Genomic DNA, 14,301 nt, shown 5'->3' with positions numbered 1-14,301 from the left:
ATACTTCTCCTTCAGAGTCCATCCAGAGCATGAAGATGTTTTATGCGGATGCCCAATCTGGCACTAATTCGTGTGCAGGTCCACTGCGTGGTGGATGCGAACACCTTTGTCTGGCCACCTCCGCCACGGAGCATGTCTGCCGCTGTGCCCTTGGCTACGACATGGAACCCACCAATCCCACACGCTGTGTTCCTCGGGCCGAGTTCATTTTCTACTCGATTGATGTGTTGCAGGGAGTGGAAATGATTGATCCTGCCGAGCAATTTGCTCCACCCCCGGCGGTAGGTTGGCTGAGGTTTTCCAAACCCATCCTTGACTAATGATTCCTCTTCTTTCCAGGCTCTGGTGCCCATTTCCCGGGTGAGTTCGGCCAGCTTTGTTGACTATTATGCTGCCACGGACACTCTCTACTGGGGCGACAACGAGCTGGGCAGCATCTCGCGGGTGAAACGCGATGGCACGCAGCGCGAGACCATACTGGAGGCTATCAACCTGGCCGGATACAAGCAACAGGACTGGCTGGGTGGCATTGCCATTGACTGGGTGGCTGGGAATATTTACTGGAGTGACACGAAGAGGAATCTCATCGAGGTGGCTCGCTTGGATGGAAGTCATCGCTATGTGGTGGTCTCTAATGTGGACAAACCTACGGCTCTGGCCGTGGATCCCCTCCAGGGAATGCTCTTTTACGTTACCCAGCAGCACATCGGACGGGTTGGCCTGGACGGCAGCCAGCCGTTCATCCTGGTTAACCAGACGCGTGCCAACTGGGCGGTGGGCAGTCTTGTCCTGGACATTGAGGCCACTAAAGTGTACTGGTGCGAGCTGTATCCAAATGCCTTGATGAAGGTGGACTACGACGGAAATCTCCGGCAGCAGCTGCTAAACGAATCCCTGTATAATCCTGTGGCTCTGGCCAAGATGGGAGACTACTTGTATTGGGCGGAGAACAAGTACAATGAGGGCATCATCAAGGTGGCTCCCCTGGCCAATCTCACCCAGTCGAAGGTGGTGCTACAGACGGAGCAAGACGCTATCAGGGACCTGAAGATCTACTCGAAGCACATACAGCGTGGCAGCAATCCGTGCGCCACGGCCAACGGCGGATGCGAGCAGCTCTGCCTGTTCAATGGAACCACTGCCGTCTGCGCCTGCGCCCACAGTCGTCTCGCCGCCGACGGCGTCACCTGTGAGCCCTACGAGAACTTCCTGCTGTTCAGCTACCGTAGCAACATCGAGAGCATCCACATGACAGATCACTCCAACAAGAACTGGCCCGTCCAAATGATATCCAACAGCACTCTGATGCGGAATGTGATTGCCATCAGCTACAACTACGAGGAGCAGTTGGTCTACTACTCGGATGTCCAGCTGAGCACCATAAACCAAGTGCACTTCAATGGCAGTGGCCAGCGGGTGCTACTGGGCCAGCAGGAGCGGGTGGAGGGCCTGGCCTACGACATTGTCAACGAGCAGCTGTTCTGGACGTCCAACAACAACGCGGCCATCCGGAGCGTGGAGCTGCGCCACCTGAATCTCCAGTCGGATTGGAACCACAAGCAGGTGAAGGACGTGATCAAGCTGCGGGAGAAGGACAAGCCGCGAGGCATTGCCGTGGAGCCCTGCCTGGGCATGATCTACTGGACGAACTGGAACGAGGAGGCACCTTGTATCCAGAGGGCTTACCTCACTGGCTACGGCGTGGAAAGCATTATCAAGACGGAGATCAAGATGCCTAACGCTCTGACCCTAGATCTGGAGCAGCAGAAGCTGTACTGGGCGGACGCCAGGCTGGACAAGATCGAGCGCGCCAACTACGACGGTAGCCATCGGGTGGTCCTGGCCCACTCGACGCCCAAGCACGCTTTTGCCATGGCCGTGTACGGTGACCTGCTCTTCTGGACCGACTGGGTGCTGCACGCCGTCGTGCGAGCCAACAAGTTCACCGGCACGGACGTCCTGTTCCTCCGCGAGCACGTCACCCGGCCCATGGGCATTGTGGCGGTGCAGAACAGCAGCGTGAACTGCGACTCCAACCAGTGCAAGATCCTGAACGGCCTGTGCGAGGATGTGTGCATCCTGAACGCGAGTGGCCAGGCCACCTGCCACTGCACCCAGGGTGTCCTGGCCGCGGACGGACGTCGTTGCATCGCCCCCGTGAACACGAACTGCGGAAAATCGCAGTACAACTGTCACAGCGGAGAGTGCATCCCCATGGAGCTGACCTGCGACAATGTGACCCACTGCGCCGACGGCTCGGACGAGTGGCGCAGCTACTGCATTTTCCGGGAGTGCCCGGAGACACACTTCATGTGCCAGAACCATCGCTGCATCCCCAAGGAGCACATATGCGATGGCCACCAGCAGTGTGGCGATGGCAGCGACGAGGCGCCCCTCCTATGCAAGTGCCAGAGGGAGGAGTTCCGCTGCGGCAGCGGGGAGTGCATCCCCCGCAAGTTCCGCTGCGACAACATGAAGGACTGCCGGGACTTCAGCGACGAAAAGGACTGCCCCCCGATGCCGTGCGAGGCGGGTGACGTGACCTTCGAGCACTGCGGCAACAGCACCATGTGCATCATGCCCAGTTGGAGGTGTGACGGCGACCCCGACTGTCCGGATGGCACCGATGAGCTCAACTGCGGCAACCGCACCAGCGGCAGCTGCGATCCTGGCCAGTTCCGTTGCGCCAATGGCATCTGCATCGCCGGCACCTGGCACTGTGACGGCGAGAAGGACTGTTCCGATGGCAGCGATGAGCTGGAGTGCCGCCACGAGTGTCACGGCAGCCAGTTTGCCTGCGACAATGGCTGCATCCCTGCCAGCTTCCAGTGCGACGGCAAGAGCGACTGCGAGGACGGTACGGATGAGGGTCCCCAATGTCCTAGTCGGCCCTGCCGGCCCCACCTGTTCCAGTGCAAGAGCTCCGGACGCTGCATCCCCCAGAAGTGGGTCTGCGACGGGGAGAAGGACTGTCCCGGAGGCGACGAGGGCAGCGAGGACGAAGGACCCCAGTGCGGTAGCGTTGCCCACATCCCTGATTGTCCGCCGCCGGCTCATCTGTGTTCCAGTGGTAAGTATTGGATGTCGGTTAGGATCGAAAGTGTGGTAACTAAGAGGTGTATTTTCCAGGTCTCTGCATCGATTCTCAGTATGTGTGCGATGGCGACGAGGACTGCCCCGGGGGCGACGACGAGTACGAGGGCTGTGTGCCGGTCTATCCGCCACACGCCTGTCCCGGTGGATCGCAAATGCATCAGTGCCAGGATGGTTTGTGCATCTTCCGAAACCAGACGTGTGATGGCAAGCAGGACTGCCGCGACGGATCAGATGAGCTGGCCAGTCTGTGTGCCCATACCCGGGGATGCAACGGAACGGATGACTTCCGCTGCAAGAACGGAGCCTGCATCAGCGTCGACCTGCTCTGCGACCGGAGGGACGACTGTGCCGACTTCTCCGACGAGGAGCTGTGTAACGTGAACGAGTGCCTCATTCCGGATATTTGCGAGCACGAGTGCGAGGACAAGCTGGTGGGCTACAAGTGCCTCTGCCGACCGGGCTACAAGGTCCTCCGCAAGAGTCCCCATCTCTGCACGGACATCGACGAGTGCGACGAGCAGCAGCCGTGCTCCCAGACCTGCGTTAACACCTACGGCTCCTACAAGTGCGGCTGTGCCAAGGGCTATGCCCTGGTCGATCGCCACACCTGCAAGGCCACCAGCAACATATCCATGGAGCTGATCTTCTCCAACCGGTACTACATCCGGCAGGTGAACATGGCGGGCAACGGGACCATCCTCATCAACGAGCTGTCCAATGCGGTGGCCCTGGACTTTGACTGGGACAGCCAGTGCCTGTACTGGTCGGATGTGACCAGTATAGTGGGCACCATCAAGCGCTACTGCCCCAAGGAGAACAAGACCCAGACCCTGCACCAGAACATCCTGAAGAATCCCGATGGCTTGGCAGTGGACTGGGTGGCCAAGAACCTCTACTGGTGCGACAAGGGCTTGGACACCATCGAGGTGTCGCAGCTGGATGGCAAGTACCGGCGGGTGTTGATAAGCGAGAACCTGCGAGAGCCTCGTGGCATTGCCCTGGATCCCTACCAGCGACACATCTTTTGGTCGGACTGGGGCGACAACCCGCACATTGGCAAGGCGGGCATGGATGGATCCAACCCCAAGATGATTATCCGGGATGGTTTGGGTTGGCCCAATGCTCTGACCATCAGCTTTGAGACCCAGCAGCTGTTCTGGGGCGACGCTAGGGAAGACACCATTTCGGTGAGCGATCTAGAGGGCAAGCACACGCGCCTCCTCCTGGCCAGGAGCATCAATCCTCTGCTGAATCTGCACCACATCTTTGCCATAGCGGTGTGGGAGGGTCGGGTCTATTGGTCCGACTGGGAGACCAAGTCCATTGAGTACTGCAGCATCTTCGGCGACCGCAACTGCACCACCCTGATCACCACCATCCACCGTCCCATGGATCTCCGCATTTTCCATCCCTACCGCCAGCAACAGCCTCTAAGTGGCAATCCCTGCCAGACGGCCAACTGCTCCACCCTGTGTGTCCTCTCGCCGGAGGCTCCCTACTACAAGTGCATGTGCCCCACAAACTTCATTCTGGCGGACGATGGACGCACCTGCCGGGCCAACTGCACCGCCGCCCACTTCGAGTGCAAGAACACCTACAAATGCATTCCGTTCTACTGGCGATGTGACACCCAGGATGACTGCGGCGACGGCAGCGACGAGCCAGAGACTTGTCCGCCGTTCCACTGCGAGCCGGGCCAGTACCAGTGCGGCAACAAGAAGTGCATCCATCCGTCCAACATCTGCGACGGCACCAACCACTGTGGCGACGGGTCGGATGAGCTCGACTGCGACAAGTTCACCTGCTTCGATACCCATCTCAAGTGCGGCGCCACGGCCAACTCCAGTGCCTTCTGCGTGGACAACAGCAAGCGGTGTGACGGGGTTCGGGACTGCCCAGGCGGGGAGGATGAAACAGGCTGCACGCCTCTGGTCTGCAAGAGGCACGAGTTCCAGTGCGGCAACAATCGCTGCATGCCCTTCGTGTGGGTGTGCGACGGCGATGTGGACTGTCCCGATAAGTCGGATGAGGCCAACTGCGAGAACTTGTCATGTGGTCCCAATGACTTCCAGTAAGTGGATTAACCTTTTAGCCAATCCTTCAGGTTACTCATTCGTTTACTTCTCCTTCAGGTGCGATTCAGGCCGTTGCATTCCTCTGGCATGGCGCTGCGATGATGAGGCTGATTGCACCAACGGCGAGGATGAGCCGGCCAGTTGTTTCACCTCCAAGGCCACCTGCGATCCCACCTACTTTAAGTGCAACAATACCAAGTGCATTCCTGGACGGTGGCGGTGCGACTATGAGAATGACTGCGGCGATGGCAGCGATGAGATGAACTGCCAGATGCGGAATTGCTCGGAGAGCGAGTTCCGGTGCGGCACGGGCAAGTGCATCAAGCATAACTATCGCTGCGACGGAGAGATCCATTGCGACGACAGTAGCGACGAGATCAACTGCAACATCACCTGCAAAGCCAACCAGTTCAAGTGCGCCGCCTTCAATACCTGCATCAACAAGTAAGCGACTCCCAAATAGTAATGTTTCAGGAGCTAATCCGACTCTTATTCCCTTCCAGGCAATACGAGTGCGATGGCGATGATGACTGCCCGGATGGCTCCGACGAGGTCAACTGCACCTGCCCCGCCGATCACTTTAGCTGCGGTAACGGCAAGTGCATCATGTCCCGCTGGAAGTGCGACGGCTGGGACGACTGCCTGGACGGCAGCGACGAAAGCTTGGAGACCTGTGCCCACGTCCACTGCCATGCCAATGCCTTCAAGTGCAAGAACCATCTGTGCGTCCGGAACTCGGCGCTCTGCGATGGCGTGGACGATTGCGGCGACAACGAGGACGAGTCCGAGAAGGTGTGCGCGGCCTTGCCCAAGTGCCGGCATGACCAGTTCCAGTGCGAGAACGACGACTGCATCTCGAAGATCTTCCGCTGTGACGGGCAGTACAACTGCATCGATGGCTCCGACGAGATGAACTGCCAGCCGCCAGTTTGCGGCTTTGGCAGCTGCTCCCAGATTTGCATTGAGAAGAAGATGGGCCACTACAACTGCAAGTGTGCCGATGGCTACCACAAGGGGCCGGAGAAGAACGCCACTTGTCTGGCTTCTGGACCGGATCAGATCCTTCTTTTAGCTTCCGAGCAGGAGTTCAGATTCATTCTGCCGGCCAAGCAAGAGGGCACCACAGTAGTCGGCTTCTTCCAAACGGACAGCTTGAAAATAGACGTGTTTGATATTCTGATCCGCCCAAAGGATACGCTGCTCTTCTGGATAGACTCGCACCATGGCAAGGTGCACACCATGAAGATAGCCACGCCGCATGTGGAGGAAACCGGCCTTCGAGTGCGTCGGGATCTCAAGGAGCTGACGGCTTTCAATGTAAGTTCCACACTTTCTTTAAAGAGCTCACCAATAACCATGTCGTTTATTATTTAGATCCCAGAACTGGATGATCCAAAGTCCTTGGCTGTGGATTGGATCACCCAACGGGTATACATCATTGATTCGCGACATAACCAAATCGTGGTCACCGACATTGAGGGCAAGAAGTACATATCCCTGGTGTCCACCGGCCTCAATCCCACAGACATTGTCCTGGAACCGGAGTCGCGCATCATGATCTGGTCCACTCTGGAGAACGGCATACTGGTGGCATCGCTGGACGGCAGCAACAAGAAGAGCCTGGTAGAACGCGATGTGGGTTGGCCGATTAGCCTCTCGATGGACTATCCTACGGGTCGGCTGTACTGGGCGGACTACCGGAAGGGCACCATTGAAACGTGTCGCCTCAATGGCAAGGATCGCAATGTGGTGCGCCGCTTTGGCAATCGGGAGAAACCCCAGAAGATCGATGTCTTCGAGGACTACTTGTACATCAAGCTCTATGACCAGAGCATCATCAAAATGAACAAGTTCGGCAACGACAATGGCACCTATCTGTTGAAGGGATATCGATCCTCCGACATTGGAATTCTTCATCCCATGAAGCAGAACAAGAATAGTAAGTTCATAGATGTCCTGACCATGACATCCTCTAAACCTTGTTTTCTTTTTAGTAAGCAATCCCTGTGGAAAGGATCCCTGCAAGGCCTCCCGTGCTCTCTGCATCCTCTCCTCGGAATCCTCCAGCGGCTATAGCTGCAAGTGTGCCGATGGCTTCGTCATGACAGACTCGGGCATCTGCACAGCCCATGCCGACATTCCGGGCTACTGCCCTCTGCAGTGCAACCTGGGAACCTGTCAGATCGTCGACCACGAACCCAAGTGCATCTGCCAGCCCCAGTTCGAGGGCGAGCTGTGTGAGCACTACCGTTGTTCCGGCCACTGTCTTAACCACGGAGTGTGCACTGTCGCGCCGCAGTTGCCGGGCTCCTTTGAGCCACCGCCTCTGAAGTGCACCTGCACAGCCGGATGGTCTGGAGCTCGCTGCGAGACATCCATGCCAGCCTGCCAAAGCCGCTGCCACAATGGAGGATCTTGCCTGCTGTCCGAGACGGAGGGCATGAAATGCAGTTGCCCGGAGATGTTCATAGGCGATCAGTGTGAGCACTGCCTGAATCTTACGTGCGATAATGGTGGCATCTGCCGGGAAACCCTCACCGGTAACCCGCAGTGCGAATGTCCGGACGGATTCACGGGAAAACGGTGCGAGATCAACGAATGCGCCGACTTTTGCAAGAACGGCGGCTCCTGTATTATCGGAAGCAAGGGTCAGAGGCAGTGCAAGTGTCCCAGCGGCTTCTTTGGGGATCACTGCGAGTCCAGCTCCTGCCGGGACTTCTGCCAGAATGGAGGAACCTGCACGGAGCGGGGTCGTCGACTGAGCTGCACTTGCCCCCCGCGTTACATTGGCGAGACCTGTGAGTCGGATTTGTGCACGACTTCCAATCCCCCGCACTTCTGCGACTCTGCCAAGGTGCCCCTGCGAGATCCCTGCACAGGAATCATCTGCCAGAACTCTGGAACCTGTCACGTCATCAAAGGCGTGGCCCTGTGTAACTGCACGGATCAGTGGAATGGGGAATTCTGCACCCTGCCCGTTGGCGATGACAATCCCTGCGCTCGCTTCTGTGCCAATGGCGGAGTGTGCCACCTGGACGAGTACTCGCGCCCGCACTGCAGCTGCATAGGGGATTGGCAGGGCAATGCCTGTCACCTACCGCCATACTGTGTCGGCGGAGAGTGCAACGTCTGTCGTCCGGGCAGCTCCATCAACGAGTGTCTCTGCGAGAACACCAAGGTGGTGCCCTGCCTGATGGATAGCGTGGATGCTCTCAAGGGCGAGGATCAGTCAACTGAGTCGGGTGGCGTGCTCTCTGTTATGGCCCTGATTCTGGCGGTGATCATGTTGGTGTTGGCCCTATTTGCTGGCGCTGTTTACTTCCTAAAGTGAGTTATATAATCACATCATTAGACCTATTCGTAACATCTATATCTTTCATAGAAAACATCGCATAGCTCAACCGTTTTCACATGCCCGCCTCACGGACAATGTGGAAATCATGCTCACGAATGCCATGTATCGCGGCGACGCCGACGAAGCGCCCACTTTTGCCAGCGAGGATGACAAGGTACGTGGGAATTATTTTCAATTACCCAAAGCAATTACTGAATTAAATTTTCGTCTGCAGGGCAACTTTGCCAATCCAGTGTACGAATCCATGTACGCCGATTCCATTCCGGAGCCGGCAAGCACGGAAATAGCTCACAGTACGGCTCCGGATGAGCGGAAGGGACTGCTACAGCACACGCATGACGAGAATCATACGCCGGACATACTCTGATGATTGACACGCCCCGAGCCAGATCTGTGTTAGACGCAGCCTTCTACAAAGAAACAAAAACAACATAATTATTCTCATTACCGATTTGAACTCGAACAATGGACTGATAGCGTGTAGCCATATAACGAATTTTTCGTAAACGTTTGTGTACATTTTGTTTCCTTTTATGTTTGATATTATTTTATATAATTTTTTAAAAAAATGGCCTGCACCCTGCAATGGCCTGGCCTCATCCAAAGAGCTCTAACTCAGGCAGCCATGCTCCCTTTGTTATGTCCCGAATGAGATGTCCTTAAAACCATACCTTAAATGGGAATTCTTCTTGTCATTTGTTTAAACGTTTAACAAGCAATGCGCCTTTTGATAAATGAATTTTATATATGTATATGATGTATGTGTATGATGTATGTATATCCGGAACGTTCAGTGGATCTGTAAATTTTATAGTTGGTAGATTTAGTTAAAGCTCGTGAGCTCATGAGCTGAAAAGAATATTGTACATATTTTATACATTTATTGCCCGCCAGCAGCCTAGTTAACATTTAAACGGCAAGAATTGTATTTCGCGTATATCACTAACCAATATTGCCAATTAGTGAAATGAATCGAAACGCACGAATTCGTCTATTGATATTGATATTGATATTGACCAAAAATGCATTTAAATTAAGTCATCACAATGCCAGGACGAACAAGAGCCAGCACAACAAGCATATACAAATTAATGAACAGAAATGAATAGAAATTAAGTGATTTATCACATACTTCACACCACGATAGTACATCAATTATGTATTACGTATGTATGTCATATATAGTTTTGCACAATTTTCAAAACAATCGACCTAAAGCCGATAGAAAACGAGATTTCCTGTAAAAAACAATGCTCAGACAAAGCCAAATTTTAAAAAAATATACATTGTAAAAAATGAATAACAATAAAATATGTATGTTAAGCCAAGCCATGCGCGCAAATAAAAAAATAAAGCAGAAACTCTGTAAAAAAAACATTAAAAAAATAAATATGCATTAATTCGCAAATAAAAACCAACACTTTTTGTTTTAGAAATCCTGGCTTTTAAAGGAGTTTACCTGTGTAGTGAACGCATATCCTGGGAAACCTCAAGGAAATACTTTTCCACATTTTCTTAAACCTATCATATCCTGCGATAGGTTGCGCAAAGCTGTTCAATCACAGCAATCTCACGGATTCCGATAGATACACTTGTTACCCACAAGGAAACCAAATCAGGCAAAGAAACAAGGATATCTGGGCTCATTCAGAGTCCATTGGTTTCTGCCCTTTGTGTTTGTTGGTTTTGTGTTTTGTTGTATTTTGTGTGAGAAATGCAAGCGATTTGAATTTGCCGATGCACAGGTAGCCAGGATACATTTCATCCTTTTCTCTTGCAACAGAAAAAGGATCACGGGGGCATATTCAAAGTGATAGTGTGTAATACACACTGTGTATGTGTGTGGGAGAATTCCTGCTAAACACCGCATGACTTTGTTTTCTAAAGGCTCGAATTTGTGGGCTATGGGAAAATATCCTCGAACAATGCAAAGAGTTTTCGAATTTCTTACAAGTTAATTTGTTAAATGACAATTAAATATGCCGGAATCCCAAAAACAATTGTGCAAAGCAGGCGCTAAGATAGAGTCCATAAAAATTGGCAAGGGGCAGTTCAGAAAATTTGAGAAAAATTTTAAAAAATATTTTATTCCCAGGTTTATATTCAGTTTGATGGAGAATCGATCTAGAAATCGTTTAAGGTATTCCGCTCAAGGATCGGATAAATATTGGCTAAGATATAGCTATCGCAAGGGACCATATAGTCCTCCCCAAGCATTTTCCACATTTTGTGGGGGATGGCCCAGAAAATTTTGACAAAAAATCTGAAAAATATTTTGTTTCCAGGTTTTGATGCAGTTTGATGGAGAATCGATCTAGTAATCGTTTAAGGTATTCCGCTCAAGGATCGGATAAATATTGGCTAAGATATAGCTATCGCAAGGCACCACGTAGTCCTCCCCAAGCATTTTCCACATTTTGTGGGGGATGGCCCAGAAAATTTGATAAAAAATCTAAAACATATTTTGTTTCCAGGTTTTGATGCAGTTTGATGGAGAATCGATGTAGTAATCGTTTAAGGTATTCCGCTTAAAGATCGGATAAATATTGGTAAAGATATAGCTATCGCAAGGGGCCATATAGTCCTCCCCAAGCATTTTCCACATTTTGTGGGGGATGACCCAGAAAATTTGACAAAAAATCTGAAAAATATTTTGTTCCCAGGTTATGATGCAGTTTGATGGAGAATCGATCTAGTAATCGTTTAAGGTATTCCGCTCAAGGATCGGATAAATATTGGCTAAGATATAGCTATCGCAAGGGACCACATAGTCCTCCCCAAGCATTTTCCACATTTTGTGGGGGATGGCCCAGAAAATTTGATAAAAAATCTAAAAAATATTTTGTTTCCAGGTTTTGATGCAGTTTGGTGGAGAATCGATCTAGAAATCGTTTAAGGTATTCCGCTCAAGGATCGGATAAATATTGGTTAAGATATAGCTATCGCAAGGGACCACATAGTCCTCCCCAAGCATTTTCCACATTTTGTGGGGGATGGCCCAGAAAATTTGACAAAAAATCTGAAAAATATTTTGTTCCCAGGTTTTGATGCAGTTTGGTGGAGAATCGATCTAGAAATCGTTTAAGGTATTCCGCTCAAGGATCGGGTAAATATTGGCTAAGATATAGCTATCGCAAGGGACCATATAGTCCTCCCCAAGCATTTTCCACATTTTGTGGGGGATGGCCCAGAAAATTTTGACAAAAAATCTGAAAAATATTTTGTTTCCAGGTTTTGATGCAGTTTGATGGAGAATCGATCTAGTAATCGTTTAAGGTATTCCGCTCAAGGATCGGATAAATATTGGCTAAGATATAGCTATCGCAAGGGACCATATAGTCCTCCCCAAGCATTTTCCACATTTTGTGGGGGATGGCCCAGAAAATTTTGACAAAAAATCTGAAAAATATTTTGTTCCCAGGTTTTGATGCAGTTTGGTGGAGAATCGATCTAGAAATCGTTTAAGGTATTCCGCTCAAGGATCGGATAAATATTGGCTAAGATATAGCTATCGCAAGGGACCATATAGTCCTCCCCAAGCATTTTCCACATTTTGTGGGGGATGGCCCAGAAAATTTTGACAAAAAATCTGAAAAATATTTTGTTTCCAGGTTTTGATGCAGTTTGATGGAGAATCGATCTAGTAATCGTTTAAGGTATTCCGCTCAAGGATCGGATAAATATTGGCTAAGATATAGCTATCGCAAGGGACCACATAGTCCTCCCCAAGCATTTTCCACATTTTGTGGGGGATGGCCCAGAAAATTTGATAAAAAATCTAAGAAATATTTTGTTTCCAGGTTTTGATGCAGTTTGGTGGAGAATCGATCTAGAAATCGTTTAAGGTATTCCGCTCAAGGATCGGATAAATATTGGTTAAGATATAGCTATCGCAAGGGACCACATAGTCCTCCCCAAGCATTTTCCACATTTTGTGGGGGATGGCCCAGAAAATTTGACAAAAAATCTGAAAAATATTTTGTTCCCAGGTTTTGATGCAGTTTGGTGGAGAATCGATCTAGAAATCGTTTAAGGTATTCCGCTCAAGGATCGGGTAAATATTGGCTAAGATATAGCTATCGCAAGGGACCATATAGTCCTCCCCAAGCATTTTCCACATTTTGTGGGGGATGGCCCAGAAAATTTTGACAAAAAATCTGAAAAATATTTTGTTTCCAGGTTTTGATGCAGTTTGATGGAGAATCGATCTAGTAATCGTTTAAGGTATTCCGCTCAAGGATCGGATAAATATTGGCTAAGATATAGCTATCGCAAGGGACCATATAGTCCTCCCCAAGCATTTTCCACATTTTGTGGGGGATGGCCCAGAAAATTTTGACAAAAAATCTGAAAAATATTTTGTTCCCAGGTTTTGATGCAGTTTGGTGGAGAATCGATCTAGAAATCGTTTAAGGTATTCCGCTCAAGGATCGGATAAATATTGGCTAAGATATAGCTATCGCAAGGGACCATATAGTCCTCCCCAAGCATTTTCCACATTTTGTGGGGGATGGCCCAGAAAATTTTGACAAAAAATCTGAAAAATATTTTGTTTCCAGGTTTTGATGCAGTTTGATGGAGAATCGATCTAGTAATCGTTTAAGGTATTCCGCTCAAGGATCGGATAAATATTGGCTAAGATATAGCTATCGCAAGGGACCATATAGTCCTCCCCAAGCATTTTCCACATTTTGTGGGGGATGGCCCAGACAATTTTGACAAAAAATCTGAAAAATATTTTGTTTCCAGGTTTTGATGCAGTTTGATGGAGAATCGATCTAGTAATCGTTTAAGGTATTCCGCTCAAGGATCGGATAAATATTAATAAGATATAGCGTTAGCAAGTTGCCATATAGTCCTCCCCAAGCCATAAAGTCCTTCCTATGATATTAATTATTCAATTTTAAAACAAAAACAATTTGAAAATCGTCCATAAAATGATTCGGAGAGTAGGTATGTAAGTGGACACATTCTCACACCGTTTCCCAGGAAAGAAATCAAAAGTAAAAAAAAATAAAAGTGATAGCCGAAACGAAAAAAATCGTACATACTCATGGAGATCCCCGGGATTCCAGACCCATTCCCAGTCCCCGTCCCAGTCGCAGCATCAAATCACAGCAAACATAACGCACAAAGGAATGAAACCGAAGGATCCAACAAGACAAGTGGAATGCAAACAGGCGAGACGGACGGAGGAGAACAACCACAAAGCAAACAAGCAAAGATAAAGGATCTGAAGGATGTGTGGGAAACACACAGATCTCGGAGGAGCGAAACAAGTGCAACGGTATTTGGAAATGCAAAAGGATAATAGCGTAAAGAGGAAATGAAAATTATGATAATTTTCGATCTCGCCACGGAGGTGTTGTTGTTTTTCTCACAGAAGGATCAAGTAACAGCAGTGCCGATATGATTGAGTGTGGGAAGTGCAAAGGATCCCGAGAGTGGCAGGACCTGCGGAGAACCCTCGAAAGGCGGGGGCGACGCTCGACAGCCACACGCAAGGAACAGGCTGTTGCGGAAGTTATTACGGAAGTGAAATCAAAATTTTGATTTTCATGAATATAAAAATTTGGAAAAGGGGAGAAAGGTAAATCAGAAACCTGAGAGAGTGTGGGGAAAATGGAGGAAATTGAAAATAGGAAATGAGGATGAAAATCAATTTGTTTCTGCCAAACACTTTCTTGGTTAATTTTTAAGGACTTTAACCGGAAGTGTAGTAATAAATTGTAGTTGATAATCTAATTATTAATTAGTTTTTATTGAAAACATAAA

General features: G+C 50.0%; 1 protein-coding gene across 4 annotated transcripts in view; it reads left to right on the top strand.

Moving 5' to 3' along the window:
* Nucleotides 1–9,944, top strand: part of LRP1 (LDL receptor protein 1) — a 50,397-nt gene extending 40,453 nt beyond the window's left edge. For 2 of the 4 annotated variants that reach the window (XM_070279211.1, XM_043210757.2), the window contains 8 exons: nucleotides 16–281; nucleotides 340–3,070; nucleotides 3,130–5,167; nucleotides 5,229–5,615; nucleotides 5,675–6,488; nucleotides 6,546–7,110; nucleotides 7,166–8,498; nucleotides 8,554–9,944. In XM_070279211.1, coding sequence (XP_070135312.1) covers nucleotides 16–281; nucleotides 340–3,070; nucleotides 3,130–5,167; nucleotides 5,229–5,615; nucleotides 5,675–6,488; nucleotides 6,546–7,110; nucleotides 7,166–8,498; nucleotides 8,554–8,893 — 8,474 coding nt within the window. In that variant the 3' untranslated portion in view covers nucleotides 8,894–9,944. The remainder of the gene's footprint in view (nucleotides 1–15; nucleotides 282–339; nucleotides 3,071–3,129; nucleotides 5,168–5,228; nucleotides 5,616–5,674; nucleotides 6,489–6,545; nucleotides 7,111–7,165; nucleotides 8,499–8,553) is intronic. The other 2 variants (XM_070279210.1, XM_070279212.1) reach the window with 2 other exon arrangements.
* Nucleotides 9,945–14,301: the final 4,357 nt, after the last annotated feature.

This window comes from Drosophila bipectinata, chromosome 2R, assembly GCF_030179905.1.
Source record: "Drosophila bipectinata strain 14024-0381.07 chromosome 2R, DbipHiC1v2, whole genome shotgun sequence".
NCBI lineage: Eukaryota > Metazoa > Arthropoda > Insecta > Diptera > Drosophilidae > Drosophila > Drosophila bipectinata.
This window is presented reverse-complemented; position numbering and strand designations above follow the sequence as displayed.